Genomic DNA, 14,872 nt, shown 5'->3' with positions numbered 1-14,872 from the left:
GGCCCAGATCAAGAAGTTTCAGAGAAGAATTTTAGTATGTGGCCTAAGGACTGTTCTTGTGATATTTTGGCTAAGAATATGTCTCTTCACAGCAATAAAACCCAAAACTAAGACAAGACTCTGTCCCTCCCACTCTGCATATCAGGAGTTTCTAGAGGACCAGGCATGGCCTCTCTCCACAGTGCCTCCCTGCAGAGGGCAGTGTCCACACAGAGTAATAGCAATGTTCCACAAGTGGTCAGCAACACATGCCAGAAATGTGGCAAGGAGCAGAAGATCTGGGCAGCAGTGGGCAGAGCAGCCTGTTTTGCCACCAAGAGGCCTACGAGCAAAAACAAGGCAGGCCTCAGGGCTGGAGGCTGAATTGCCCTCCTTTTAGGACACCTCATGAAGAATGAATATTGTGAGAAAACTCTGCTAATTAAGGTCGAAGTCTACCATGACAGGATGACCTTTGACAATTCTGGATGTTCCTACTTGCAGAAACCTACATGGCCACACAAGTGACATAGTTCCCACCCCTGGAACAGAATCAGCAGGACAAGGGCCTCCATGAGTGTTTATAGTTATTGTGAGTGTAAGGTTTGTTTATATAATAATGTACATATCTTCATGCCCCTCCTTCAGGAATGTTCACTCTGCCAAGGTTAATGAACCCATGATAATCAGAGACAGCACAAGTCCAGGAGGCAAGGGTGTTTCTAATGTCTTAGCAAAATGGTAGAATGCTGTGACCATCAGGACTGCCCTTAAGGCTGTGGGAAAGAACTCTGAAAAACCTAAGTTCAAGAATATATAGTTTCTCAACTATGCAAAATATAAGGATGCAATATGAATTGTATAAGGAGCTTCATGAACCTAAAAGAACAAAGGCAGCTGCACTATGAGCCAGCTTGTCAGAAAGATATTAAGAAAGGAGATAAAGAGATTTAGGGGGCTGGAGAGATGGCTCAGTGGTTAAGAACACTGACTGCTCTTCCAGTCCTAAGTTCAATTCCCAGCAACCACTTGGTGTCTCACATCCATAATGGGATCCGATGCCCTCTTCTGATGTGTCTGAAGACAGCTACTGTGTACTCATATACATAAAAATAAATAAATAATTAAAAAATAAAAGACATTTAGGAAATGATTAAAGAGCAAGATCCCACCCAGCTAAGTTTATTGCTTGTGCTTACAAAGGCAGGCACATTCCTGAGTTCAAGGTCAGCCTGGGACAGAGCAAGGTTAGGCCCAGGCATGGTAGAAATGGGGATCTCAGAGCAAGATTCCACCCAGCTAGCTTATTGTCTGTGCTTATAAAGGCAGGCAGATCTCTGAATTCATTTGCAATGTTAAGGGGAAAAAAGGAAAATTAATATACTTGCTGTCTTTTTCTAAGAATCAGGGGTCTGGGGTCAGGGAATGCTGATTCATAGAATAATCAAAGGGGAACCTGGGGTAAACAACTGAATTGATATGTAAATAAAAGACTGGGCTTTTTGTCTGCAAGAGATGAGTTATTCAGAGAGATTTTAGATTTTTTTTTTTCTAGCAAGAGACAGCTGCCTCAAGTAGAGGGCTTTCTGGAAAGTTGTCTTGAGCAAATCACAGGCTGTCAGCTTGCACCTCAGGATTGACTTCACATCTTTTTTTCCACTGCTCTCAAACATCCCTTCGCTCAGGGACCACTCCTCAAGCTGAGGCTGGTCACTGGCACCCAGCCTCAGTTCCCCAAAACTTTATAAGCCTTGAGTCATCCTAATACAAGTTGCTCTTGCTCTGTCTCCTGATCGCTGGTGCAGTGTGGTTTTTCACTGATGCGCTCATAGGTTTCTGAAATCCCGCTTACCCATCTCTGTTCCCTCTGCTCTCACAGACTGAATCAGCCAATGATCCACAAGAGCAGCGAGACCCACAGAGTCTCTGACTCTCTATGAGTTCCCACACCCATTTGCTCAGTGTGGAAGGTAAAAACTTCATGCCTCAGTACAAGGCATGCTTTCTGTTGGCCTCTCTAATGAGAGTGTGTAAGGGGACAGCATTCTTGATTAACTATTGTTCGTTTACATTTCCTGTGTTCCATCCACCCAGGGCCCAGGGGAATCCAGAACTTACCTGGGTATCAGGATCATAGTGAGCTGTCGTTCGCATGGCCTTAGTATTACTCCCATGACTCAGTTCGGTGAGAGCAAAACAGCCAAAAATCTAAATGTCAAAGCACACAGAGATGCCAGGTAAGAAGTGTGTTTTTGTGTGTGTGGTCCTACAGGGACCTTGCCTCTATGCCCTAGAGTACTAAAGCCAGGAGCCCAGCCACACCTCTCCCTCCCTACACAGCCAGACTATGGCACAACTGAGACATCCCATCGCGTGGATACCACTCCCACCTGCTGGCATAGATGCCATAGCCTATGCTATGTTGAGCACAGGCTGCAAAAATCTTTACAGTCAGAGGAGGCCACAGGGGTATTCAGTCAGACAGGAAAGCTAAGACCACAGGCAGGCAGGGTGGGCAAGGAAAAACACCAGCCCGAGAGCCCTCCTATGAGCAGGGCCTGCCCTCACCCCCAGGTCTCTCCTGTGGCCTGCCCTGTCCATGGCTAAGTATGGTGACGGCACTGGGCTCACAGCTCACATGGCCAACTTACCTCCAGGCTATAGATCTTCTCAAGGTACTTGAAATGCTTCTCAGAACCAGAGATGAAAACTGTGGTTCCAAAAACCTGAAAGGTAACACATGGGTCAGAGGTGGGTGCTGCTGCTCCTGCCTCTGGGCAGGCATACCCCACACCTACCCCCCGACACACACCCTATACACACCCCACACATACCCCACATGCCTCTTCCTATTGGACTGTACATTCTGAATAAACATATTTAATCCGAGAACTCACATGTGCAAATTTACGCCAAAAGCTGAAATTTCTGATCTTGTCACTGAATCTTAAATGCTGTACATTTTAAGAGCCACGGGGCTGTGGTTTGTGTCTGATGTGTCTGGTGGGCCTGTGTGGACTTGGGTCCCCTGCCCTCTGCCACACACTCACCAACATGTGGAGGACGCATTTGTTGGCCAGGGACCAGTCGTACATGCCCAGGCAGTTAATCAACACTAGAATCTTCAGGGGGTTCTTTAGCAGTTCCTCTACTTTGAAGAAGCCATACTCAAAGACCCTCTTGCAGCGAAGGAAGTTCAGTTCTCGTAGCTTCTCTAGGGGCAGGTCGGCCCCGTACGAGCGGGCAAAGAGAGGGTCATTCTCCAAAGTTGAGAAGATGGTTTTCTGTAAACACAGAGCACAGGGTGCTGACTTGAAAGTCAAAGGTGCATTTGGCTTCTCTCAGGGCCACTGACTGCCTAATCCCTAGTCTGACCCAGGAGTCCCCAGATGAAGACATTCATCCCAGCTGAAAGGAAAGACATGGGGATTTCAGAGTCCTGTCCATTCCTTCCCCTGGCATCCTGGGACCATCCTGGGGTAAGGGGAGATAGACCCACACTGTCCTACAGAACCATCAGGGCCAGGAAGGCCACTGGGCTATATACGTCAGGGAGCAGAGACACAACCAGGCTCCACGCAGCCCTCACCTTGAAGTGGAGTACATCCTGGCCGTCCCAAAAGAGCAGCAGCTCCCCAGAGTTGAAGGAAGCTCTTGCTCGGTAGGCACTAAGGGGGCCCTTGGGGATGTCTGACCATAAAGCACTGTCTCTTTCTTCCGGTAGGGATCCCATGGTACCGTCACCTGCACAGAAAACCAAACCCTCCGTGAACAGCCGCACAACATCAGAACAAGAACAAACCCGGGGGCTGCAAAGCAACAGCAGCAGCACAGACAGTAGAGCATCAGCCTGGAGGTACCAGTGTCCAAAGGGGAGGTGAGGCAGGCCCCCTTTCCGCAATGACGACACAGGGCGGAGCTGAGCCATCTGTGGATGGAGTGGGAGAGAGGGCCGGGGAAACAGGCTGTAATAAACCTGGTAGGTACGGGCAGGCCAGCCCGGGGCTCGCTCTTTTGTTACAAGTGTCTGTCTGAGGATAGTGTGATCTTGTGTGAGCAGGAAGTTCAAGTTCTAATGGGTCACTGCGCCCAGAGAAGGGAACTGTCCCTCTGGGATCTGGCCACTCTCAGCACTCAATGTCCCCATCTACCTGGACGCAGGCCACTAGATGCAGAAGCTGTGACTTACAGGTTCCTGTGCTGATCTGTACTCAACACTCACAGAGCAGGTAAGTCCTTCTCACTAAAGCACCGTCCTGGAATTCTCTGAATAAACTGGGTCCTCTTCCAGAAATCTGATTCATCATGCAATAGAGGTAAAGGGCTTTTGCTCTAACCAACAATAGTCTGAAAGCCAAATCCAGGCAAGAAGGCTCTAAGACCTTTGGGTAACTGTTGAATTAGTCTAGGGCAAGACAGTTGTAGTCACAGTGCTTGGTTCTCATTTGTTTTTTCTTTTTTAGTGTGCCATTGGTGTTTTGCCTGCATGTATTATCTATGAGGGTACCAGATCCTCTGAAACTGGACTTAGAGTTGTGAGCTGCCACATGAGTGGGTAGGGAGAATTGAATCTGAGTCCTCTGGAAGTGCTCTTAACCGCTGAGCCATGTCTTCCTTTGTGGCAGGGACAGCAGGTACACAGCAGGGCTGAGCACCCACCCTCTGCCGACCAAGTCCTACAAGACCCTCCCCAACTCTAAGGCAAATAGGTTGTCCCCCCCAGAAACATGAGCCACTAAGTCCAAGGCCAGAGGAGAAACGGTCAAAACTGAGAACAAAGGAACAAGGGCCCAAAGCAACAGAAGGACAGCAGACAGAAATTCCAGGAACAAAAATTATGTCCTTATAAAGACTGATGGGACTGAAAAACACCCACCACCTGCTCCCAGGAAAGAGTAAGGCCAGATTCTGATCAAGAAGCAGAGGGGACATCGGCACCTGTCACAAACCAGAGGGACTAACGGAACACACAAGTGAGAGTTAGCCCACAGAGGTGGTAAGCAGAGAAGGGCCAGGCAACAACTGCCAGTTACTCACATATGCTGCAGTGGGAGATGACACCAGGTAAAGGGGAAATGTAAGGGTTAGAAGAATGAAGTCAGAGCTGGAGCCACAGCCCGGTGTTTAAAAGTCCTTATCATCTAGCGGAGGATACAGATTTGGTTTCCAGCACCCACAGATTGGCTTACAATTGTCTCCAGTTCCAGGGGGTTTAAAACCTCGGACCTCCTTGGGCTCCTGCACACACGCAGCACATGGACATACATGCAACCACACATGCAAATTTAAACATTTAAACAAACAAAGAAGCTAGCACCCACCACCGAGGGCAGAGACACAAAAGCCTCACACTGGGTTTGAGATGCCATGTGACTTGGAAGTGGCTCTAAGAAGCAAGGCCAGCAACAGAGACCAGTGGCCAGCTGTCACGAGACTTTTTCCCTTAGGGAAACAGAGTCAGGCACTGCTGCTTGCTACAAATTCTTGCTTCTAACACATTGCTTCTCATGCAGACAATTCTACTACACTGTGAGTAAGGATGGCTCCTGATAATCTGTCTTAGTTAGAGTTTTTACTGCTGTGAGCAGACACCATGACCAAGGCAAGTCTTATAAAGGACAACATTCAACTGGGGCTGGCTTACAGGTCTATTATCATCAAGGTGGGAGCATGGCAGCATCTAGGCAGGCATGATGCAGGCAGAGCTAAGAGTTTTCTGCATCTTCATCTGAAGGCTGCTAGTAGAAGACTGTCTTCCAGGCAGCTAGGACGAGGGTCTTAAGCCTGCACCCACAGTGACACACCTACTCCAACAAGGCCACACTTCCAATAGTGCCACACCCTGGGCCAAGCACATACAAACCATCACACGATCCTTCCCCAGTTTAAGAAAGATATTCAAGACCATCCTATAGTCCAATGGTTCTCAACCTGTGGGTCTCAAGCCCTCTGGGAATCATACAACCCTTTTATAGGGGTCTCCTAAGATAACCAGAAAGCATGGATATTTACATTATGATTCATAACAGTAGCAAACTTACAGTTATGAAAATAATGTTATGGTTGGGGGTCACCACAACATGAGGAACTGTATTAAAGGGGCACAGCATTAGGAAGGTTGAAAACCACTGCTCAGACAGAGAGCCAAGGTTTTGGCACCTGTGAGAGCAAGATTAATTTAATCACCAGTACTTGGAATACCTTCAAGGTAAAAATACCTGACTTAATCAGCCTTCTGGCAAAACCAGCCAGTACCTAATGGCTGGTAAATAAGGCCAACAAGTAATAAATCCATTGTCAGATATGAGCAGTGGGGGCTGTGAGCACCTCAGTGTGTAGGCAGAACATGAACAGCCTCAGGCAAGCTGGGCAACACAAGCAGCCTCCTCTGCCTTCACTTTCTGGAATGGTCAAACCTTACAACTTGACTGTATATGGAATCTTGAAAAAAAAGGAAAACTTATCTCTGTGTGTAGCTGAGGTAATTTCCAGGAAGCTTTAACTGAGGGAAGACCCAAGCGAAACATGAGAACATCATCCCATAGGCTGGAGTTCCAAACTAAAATTTTAAGAAGAGAGTGGGGAGGCTGGCTAGATGGCTCAGCCATAAAGGCACTTGCTGTCAAGCCTGGAGACCCAAGTTCAATTCCAGGAGCCCCACATGGTGGCAGGAGAGAACCAACTCTCCCAGTTTGTTCTATGACCCCCTCCCCCCCCACACACACACACGTATGCTATGACATGAGTGATCCTCTGCCCAGGGGATAAATGAAAAAAACAGAATTTTAAAAAGTATAAGGAGGTGTGGGTGCAACACAGCCCAGTAGGTATAAATGCTAGCCATCAAGGCTGATGTATGGAATTTGATCTACATGTATGGTAGGAGAGGGCTGATTCAGATAAGATGTCCTCTGGCTGTACATATCCAGAGAGGTACACACACAGGCACATGCACACACATACATACACACATAAATACACACACATGCACGCATGTGCACACAGTGAGCTAAAACCAAGCTTCCTTAAGTAACTCCTGCCAAGTGTTTTGTAACAGCAACAAGAATAGTAACTACTGCACCAATATGGGTTTTTTTTTTAAATACATATTTATGGGGGCTGGAGAGATGATGGCTCAGTGGTTAAGATCACTGGCTGCTCTAGGAGAGGACCTAGGTTTGGTTCCGAGCCCCCCACATAACAGCTCACAACTCCAGTTCTAAAGGATGCCACTCTTTCCTGGCCTCTGTGGGTATTGTACCCACAGAGTCATATACATGCATGCAGGTGAACACATAAAATAAATGTATGCCAATATAGGGGAATGCCAGGGCCAAAAGAATGGGAATGGGTGGGTAGGGAAGTGGGGGGCGCTATGGGGGACTTTTGGGATAGCACTGGAAATGTAATTGAGGAAAATATGTAATAAAAATATAAAAAAAATAAATAAATAAAAAAAATAAATGTATGATATAAATATACATCATGCATGGATATGTATATGCATATGTATATGTATATCTCCCATACCAGGCACTATGTAGACCCATAATCAAAATACTTCTGAGGCAGAGGCAGGAGGATCAGACATTACAGGCCAGCCTTGTCACCTAGTCAATCTAAGGCCAGTCTGAGCTACATGAGACTCTGAGTAAAAAAGGAACCTTTGAACATGTTGTCACTCACTACTACTTCTTCTTCTTCTTCTTCTTTTTTGATTTTTTGAGACAGGGTTTCTCTGTATAGCCCTGGTTGTCCTGGAACTCACTACTTTATAGACCAGGCTGGCCTCGAACTCAGAAATCCACCTGCCTCTGCCTTCCAAGTGGCCACTCACTTCTTAATTAGCATGCCACAATAGTTCAAGGAGAAGGAACCATTTTTGTGACAACTGTGGAAAGGACAAAGTTCTCACGTACTCAAACATCACCTCCCCTGGCCCAGATTCATAGGTAATGAGAAAGTGGATTTCTTCTTAATTAAAAACATCTATGGCAAAGGAGCAAGGTGCTTTGGTCTAGATCCCAGATCCTTACCAGTTCCCAAAGATCCCAAGCCACGTGAGGCTACCAACACAGCCACACTGGTGCAAATCAAACAAACAAAGCCCACAGAGCCAAGTCGCCTTTGCTCCAGTCTCAATAATACAGTTTACCAATTCTGTGAACTTACCCAGTTGCTTTGTCCCCGTTATTCAGAAGCAACGATAACTGTGCACACGGGGCAGTGTCTGCCACGAACGTTCCTGGGACTCAAATCAGGCACTTGTGATGATTCCTGAGGTAAATGGCAGCTTCATTATCACTGTTCTGACACAACTTTCCTCCAGTCCTTTAGTCTATTCAAAATAAAAAATAATAAGGCCCTAGTTTTGATCTGAAGTCCTATATGGATGTCCCCTACAGACCAGACCCAAACAAAGTAGAGTCATTAACATCACACATTGTATTATCAGACTGAAACTTTCAGAACACCTGGGAGATTGGTACCACCTGACCTTATGGTAAGGATTTCCTTCCTGCTTCACTCTTACAACAAAGTAGCAGATGACCTGACCTTGTCTCTGTTCCTCTTCTACGTCCCACTTTTAAGAGTCAGTGTTATGTTGGGCATAATGGACTGACCTATGGTCCTGACTGATGCCAAGACTGAGTCAGGAGGATAGCGTTCGAGGGCAGCCTGATCAACTGAGACTCAAACGGAGAACTAAGGTCTCAGGTGTAGATCAGCAGTAGAAGCACTTCCTTAAGAATTCGCTAAGTCCACAATGCACTTGAGAAGTATAAATAGTGTCCTGCCCGGGCACAGTAGGGAGCAGTCCTCAGACACTACAAATTCAACTTACAAGCTAACTTTGTTGTCTGTCTTGGGATACTTCCTTGTCGCAGAGCAGACTGTAAAAAGCTGCGGTCAGTTCGTTCTCCCACTAGCGAGTATGATGTCGGGCAGAGTGCAAACGCCAGCAGTCACCCCAGCCTGAGCTCCTGCAAACCCTTCCTGTCTGGAATCTCCCGGGCCCGGCACGTCCTCACCTCCCGGATCCAGCTTGGGATTCGTAGTCCTAGTCAACCCGGCGTCCCGCGGACACTATTTATCAGGAATATCCTGGCTTCTGAGGGCGGAGCAAGCTGGTGGTGCCGCCCCGCCCCACCCCGCCCCATCCCGGACGTCATCCCTCCCTTGACTGGGGTTGCTGCCGGCTGAAGCCTTGCGTCATCATTCCGAGCCGCCTCGTCGCCAGGGAAACGCGGACGCTTCCGAGAGCTCAGCTCAAATGCGGTTCCGGGTTTGGAGTTTAAAGGATTTCATCCTGGTTGCTTTCTGCCGGGTTAGAGGCTTCGGGCTTATTCAGAAACCGCCTTCGGTCAGAGCTGTCGTGTTTAGGTCCAGGCCTCTCGTGGCTCTGGGAGCACTTCAGGAGAGTTGGACCGCGGATCCATTAAGATGCACTTTACTCAGAATTGCTCCTATTTTTCCAGGTGGCCTCCTTGCTAGGCACTCCTAAATAGTGCTCTGGTTGGCAGATTCCCAAAGTCACTACAGAACTGCTCAGCGCACCCCTAACTAGGTGTTTCTGAGCAAACATCTGCTTGTCCAGCCAGGACTTTTCATCATTGTGGTACAGCTGAGAGGAAGTGTGAACCTACGTGGGTACAGCTGATACCTTTGAAAGGGACTAAAATGATGGATAATGGAGTTAGGGCCAGAGAAAGATGCTGAATTACGTTTCAGAGACAGACTTAAGGCATTGGTATCAGACACAAGTGGACTCTGCCGCTGGCAGCTGAGGCTGGGAGCTGCTTGCCTAACTGCATAACTACTTTCTCCGCAGCAATTATTGCATTTATGGCTCCGACTCAGAACACACTTGCAGTCAAAGGTGTCAGTGGGGCTTTCCTATTGGAAAGTAGGGAGTCCTGCACATGGGTCATGAACTCATAATGGAAAGGACTGACTCCAGAAAGAGGTCCTTCAACTCCAGGAGCATTCCCTGGTACATTAGTGCCTGCACACACTATACAATAATAATAATAATTAGTACTAATAATAGTACTAATTAATAATAATAATAATAATAGCAAAGGGAAATGACTGAAGAGAGGGCAGCCTAAGGAATGTGATTGTTCCCACCATAAACAGTCACCAAATAAACTCAGATAAACCAAGAACAAATGCATCCTTCTCACCTGGGGTGCAGTTGTCACAGTGCTTCCCATAACCAGGCAGGGGAACCTGGCAGCAAAGGCAGAAGACAGCAGCCACCAACCCTGGATGCCTTGCTCTAGTCTAGCCTAGAAGTTTCCAGAATCAAAGAAGCGCTCCTACCCAGTCACCTTCATAGTGCCTGAACAGCTGGTAAGAATGTCTTCTGCCTTGCTGAACAGTCTGAATGGGCAGTCAGTCTCCACCAGCATTTACAACCTGAACTCTGTCATTGCAAGGAGTCCTTGAGTTCACAGGGCCTCTCAGAATGGCCTGCAAGCATGCATGCTATTGTTTTTCCAAATCCAGAGAGGAACAAGGTTTCCTCATTACAGAACTCACTTACTACAGAATTCATATGTATCTCACAAGTTCTGTCCAAACACAGCTAATAAGTCAGATTCCTGTGTTAACATGAGGAAAACATTGCTTCCTTGGGAATTATCAGTTTAGATGAACAGTGGGGAGATTGACTCCCTAAAATTAAGGTTTTCCTCAGCAACAATGGCATTGTTATCTGGACTAAGTGATGGCTCATAGGCATAGGAGCAAAGCAGGAGTATAGGATTGTTCTATGGGCTGTTTGGGAAAGTGGGTTCTTACCCCTGAGGACAAATAAAATGGGTGGTGTCCCTCTGAGGCTGGTGGCAGTTGTTGGACCAGCGTCCTTGGGGAAGATGTTTGTGCCGTGCTGTGATTTTGTTAAGAGGCAAATATTACCTAGATTCATGCCCAGGTCTCCTGACTTTGTTTTGTTGGGAGTTTGTTGACATAAATTAACTCCATTTGATTCTTGTTCCATCTCCTTCCAGGAGTAAGGACTAGAGGAGACATTGTCAAGCAGTTGTGGGGGCAGGAGGAAGGGTCAGAGGTACTGGTGAGCTGGGGCCCTAAGACAATGGCTGTGGCAGTGGAGCCGGATAGGTGGGAAGAGAACTGTTGACTGGCAGTTCCATGGAGGATAGGTGTCATGTCGCAGCAGCTAAGCATGTAGAGGACACTTAGAGAGTGTGGTCCAGACTCCTCCCTCCCAGCGTGCATGCTCTCTCTCTGTCTCTCCCTACCTGGCTTCTGCTCTCACAGTTCTCCAGTTCTCTGCCTCTGCCCATCTCTTCTTCTCAGGGCGGGCTCAACAAGTTTGGATCCCATTGCTCCACTCTCTATTTAGTTCTGCGGTAACTGGGTTAAAGACTTGCCCCAATCCAATTTGATGGTGATGTTTCTGATAATGCCAGCACTAGGTAGGAGGAGCACAAGTTTCAAAGTAGGCAGGCTGACATAACAAGATCTTGTCAAATCAATCAGTCTTTCTCAGCTCTGGCCTGGTTTCCTTCAAGATCTCTTGGTGACATTTGCCTATGTTCTCCAGCTTCTTTGCAACTCTGAGGCCCCCTTCCTGGGTCTTAGGACACTCCCAAGCCTGTGTGTGATAGAGAACTCATTGGACATCTCTGTGTTGAACCCAGGAGACAATGATACTGCAGGATGGTCCAGGTGAGAGGAGAGCCTAAACTTGATGTCCTTAGGGGCAGACTCCTAAAGTTAGAAGGGTTTCATGTTACAAGAAAGAACAGGTTTGCCTCATTAGCTACTTCCTGATATGACTGCCAAAAAGAAGTTCCAAGGGCGGTGGCACACAGCTCCAAGAGAGCTGAGGTGAGAACATAACTCATGGGACAGTGACCTGGCAGTGTCTGCAGGAGCCCTGCCCGCAGACCCCACTCCTGCTCCGTGGTTGCTCACCTCTGCCTCCACCTCATTCCAGTACCCTGTCCTGCCATCCCCTGCTAGTTTTTTAGTCATTTATTCTGTCGGCTGTCACTGGCAGCTGCAAGTATTTTCCCATTTTTGTTTGTTGGTGCTGGTGTTTGAGATGGTCTCATGTAGCCTAGGCTGGCATCAAACTTGCCACGTAGCTCAGGCTAGCCTTGAACTCCTGATCCTTCTGCTTGGTATTCAGGTATGTGACAACACACTTGACTGTACATTGTCACAGTTTATTCCCACACTCTAATCACTTGTCTCTCAACATACCTTCCCTTTCACCACCACACCTCCAAAATTAGTTCAAGATTCCCAGGAACGTGATGGGGAACAGTCACCACATCACTCAGTGAGAAAATGGGGTGAGGATTTAATACCAACCGTGGCTAGCGACAGCCCTGCCAGGACCACCCACACAAGCTTCCTAGTTGTAAACTGCTGTGCAGCAGTGGGCAGCTTAAAAGAGTGCTGGGCTGTAAGATACACACACACACACACACACACACAGAGTTTGAAACCATTTAGTCATGATGAATGTTCCTTGTGTGAACCAGTGGAGGAAGAAACCCCACTGTAAACCCAACCATTCAATCCGAAGGGTTATCAAGCTGAAAAGAGAAGCTGTTGGGAGTCAGAAGTGCTTTTGTGGGAATAGGAGAGCATTTTTGTGGCCTGACTGATCACAGCTTATCTGATGAGCTGGAGGCCACAGGGAACTTCACATAAAGCATCTGTTAAGAGGGCTTGCTGCAGGGCTTGGCATTAGCTCATTGGTGAAGACATACAGACATGTTTGTGCAGGTTCCTTACCTGGATTGCTCCAATTGCTAGGAAAACACAAGGTGGGAAGAGGGAAGTGGAAAGCCATGTCTTTAAACATGGAAGTCATAGAACCAGAGTATCGGGGAAGGTATGGCTAGGCTTTTGGCCGGGATCCAAAAATAGAGATAAAAAAGAAGGAAAAGAAAACAAATAGTTGGGCTGGAGAGATAGCTCAGCAGTTAAGAACATCGACTGCCCTTCCGAAGGTTGTGAGTTCAAATCCCAGCAACCACATGGTGGCTCACAACCATCCCTAATGAGATCTGATGCCCTCTTCTGGTGTGTCTGAAGACAGCTACAATGTACTTACATAATAAATAAATAAATCTTTAAAAAGAAAAAAGAAAAGAAGTACTTAGTGCCAAACCACAGATGTCAGTTCTGTGGTCACAGAGGTGCACTAGGGACAGAAATACAGTCCATTTATTTTAAAAAGGCAAAGGAGCTGGAAGGCAGCAGTTAAGTGGAACTCTTAACTCTGGACACTTTCTCGTAAGTGGCAGAGAAATGATGAGATCCAAGGAAGAATGTGTTGCTAGCTTGGCCAGTGGCATCCTCCCAGGGCAGACAGAAAGAAATCCTCACCACCACTACCACCCTGGGTTCTAGTCAGGAAGTAACTCAGACCTCAGGCTATCCTCGATCTTGCTGGTTTCTTTATCCCTGGAGGCTAGGACCTGCTTCTCCCAGGACTTATTGCAGGGCATCTCTGTGCTCTGTAGTTCTGTTGTACTTCCTAACCTTTGTGAGCACCTATGTGACACAAAGGATCCTAGTGCCTTAATGTTCAAGTTAATGGCATCCCTTCATGAAGGAGGGAACTGGAAACAAACAAAATTGGGTATAAGAAGACACACACAACAGTGGGAGAAGTGTCTGGGGGCTATTATCTAATTGGTGCATGGAGCCCTGCCTGGGGAGGCACATTTTAACTAACTCCAAATGGGCGATAAGAGCTGAAAATGTGTAACCCAGGAGGAAAGCCCTAAGGCTGGAGTTGTCCTTTGGTTTGGAGAACCAAAGATCATGTGGCAGGATTCAGTGGGTGGAGGAAGAAGGCCAGGGGTTAGGGTTGAAAAGGGAGATGGACTGTGTGTGGTGCTGGAGGTGAAAGCCTTGGGCAGAGTAACAGACACCCAGTTTAGTGGGATAGTTTTCCATAAGACATCTGCCAGGACCTCAGCCATAGCAATGGATGGCTCCTCCTCTTCCCCAGGCAGTGACTTCTGGATTCCCCAACTTTGCTCCAAGCCTAAGCCTACAAGTTTCTTGGGTCTCTTTCATACCCTCACAACACGTTTCAGTGAAATAGGAACTAAAAGATGGTGTGGTAAGACACGTGTAATCCCAGCACTTAGGAGGAAGCTGCTGGGGGATCACTACCTCCACATATGTAGAAACGCACTGGGAGGAGTGAAGGTATTTTCATTCAAATACGTGTGTGCATGTGTGAGTGTGTGTGTGTGTGTGTGTGTGTGTGTGTGTGTGTGTATGAACATGGACATGTACATAAGTGCAAGCACACATTGAAGACAGAAGGGGGCATCCAATCCCTTGGAGCCCCAGTCTACATGATTGAATTTCAAATGTTCTTTTTTTTTTTTTAAGTACACTGTAGCTGTCTTCAGACACTCCAGAAGAGGGCGCCAGATCTCGTTACGGATGGTTGTAAGCCACCATGTGGTTGCTGGGATTTGAACTCTGGACCTTTGGAAGAGCAGTCGGGTGCTCTTACCCACTGAGCCATCTCACCAGCCCTCAAATGTTCTTTTCTTTTGCGGGGGTTTTTGTTTGTCTTTTCGAGACAGATTTGCTCTGTGTAGCGCTGGCTGTCCTGGAACTCACTCTATAAACCAGGCTGGCCTCAAACTTGGAGATCTGCCTGCCTCTGCTCCACCAGGGCCAAGATTAAAGGCATGCACCATCAGCGTCCAACAGAGCAGCATGTGTCCTTAACAGCTAAGCCATTTCATCACCTCCTCCCAGGAGTGAAAAAATTCAAAGAAAACATTGTACTGTCTAATGTGTCTTATCAGATAATAGAAAAGATGGTGCAACTTTTGAGAAAAGGCACAAATCAACTCTCTTTAAATGACGTCACTGA

At 47.3% G+C, this 14,872-nt stretch overlaps 1 protein-coding gene across 1 annotated transcript in view; it reads right to left on the bottom strand.

Annotated features, from left to right (window-relative positions):
- Acox3 (acyl-CoA oxidase 3, pristanoyl) overlaps positions 1–9,115 on the bottom strand; it is a 32,072-nt gene extending 22,957 nt beyond the window's left edge. Inside the window, exons 1-6 of the mRNA XM_021161981.2 lie at positions 9,012–9,115; positions 8,152–8,317; positions 3,569–3,723; positions 3,030–3,263; positions 2,631–2,705; positions 2,098–2,187 (exon numbers count right to left, since the gene is read on the bottom strand). Coding sequence (XP_021017640.1) covers positions 2,098–2,187; positions 2,631–2,705; positions 3,030–3,263; positions 3,569–3,712 — 543 coding nt within the window. The 5' untranslated portion in view covers positions 3,713–3,723; positions 8,152–8,317; positions 9,012–9,115. The remainder of the gene's footprint in view (positions 1–2,097; positions 2,188–2,630; positions 2,706–3,029; positions 3,264–3,568; positions 3,724–8,151; positions 8,318–9,011) is intronic.
- Positions 9,116–14,872: the final 5,757 nt, after the last annotated feature.

This window comes from Mus caroli, unplaced genomic scaffold, assembly GCF_978045245.1.
Source record: "Mus caroli unplaced genomic scaffold, Mus_caroli_1 scaffold_4, whole genome shotgun sequence".
Lineage (NCBI taxonomy): Eukaryota > Metazoa > Chordata > Mammalia > Rodentia > Muridae > Mus > Mus caroli.
Note: the sequence above shows the minus strand (reverse complement) of the source record. Positions and strands in the feature narration are given on the sequence as shown.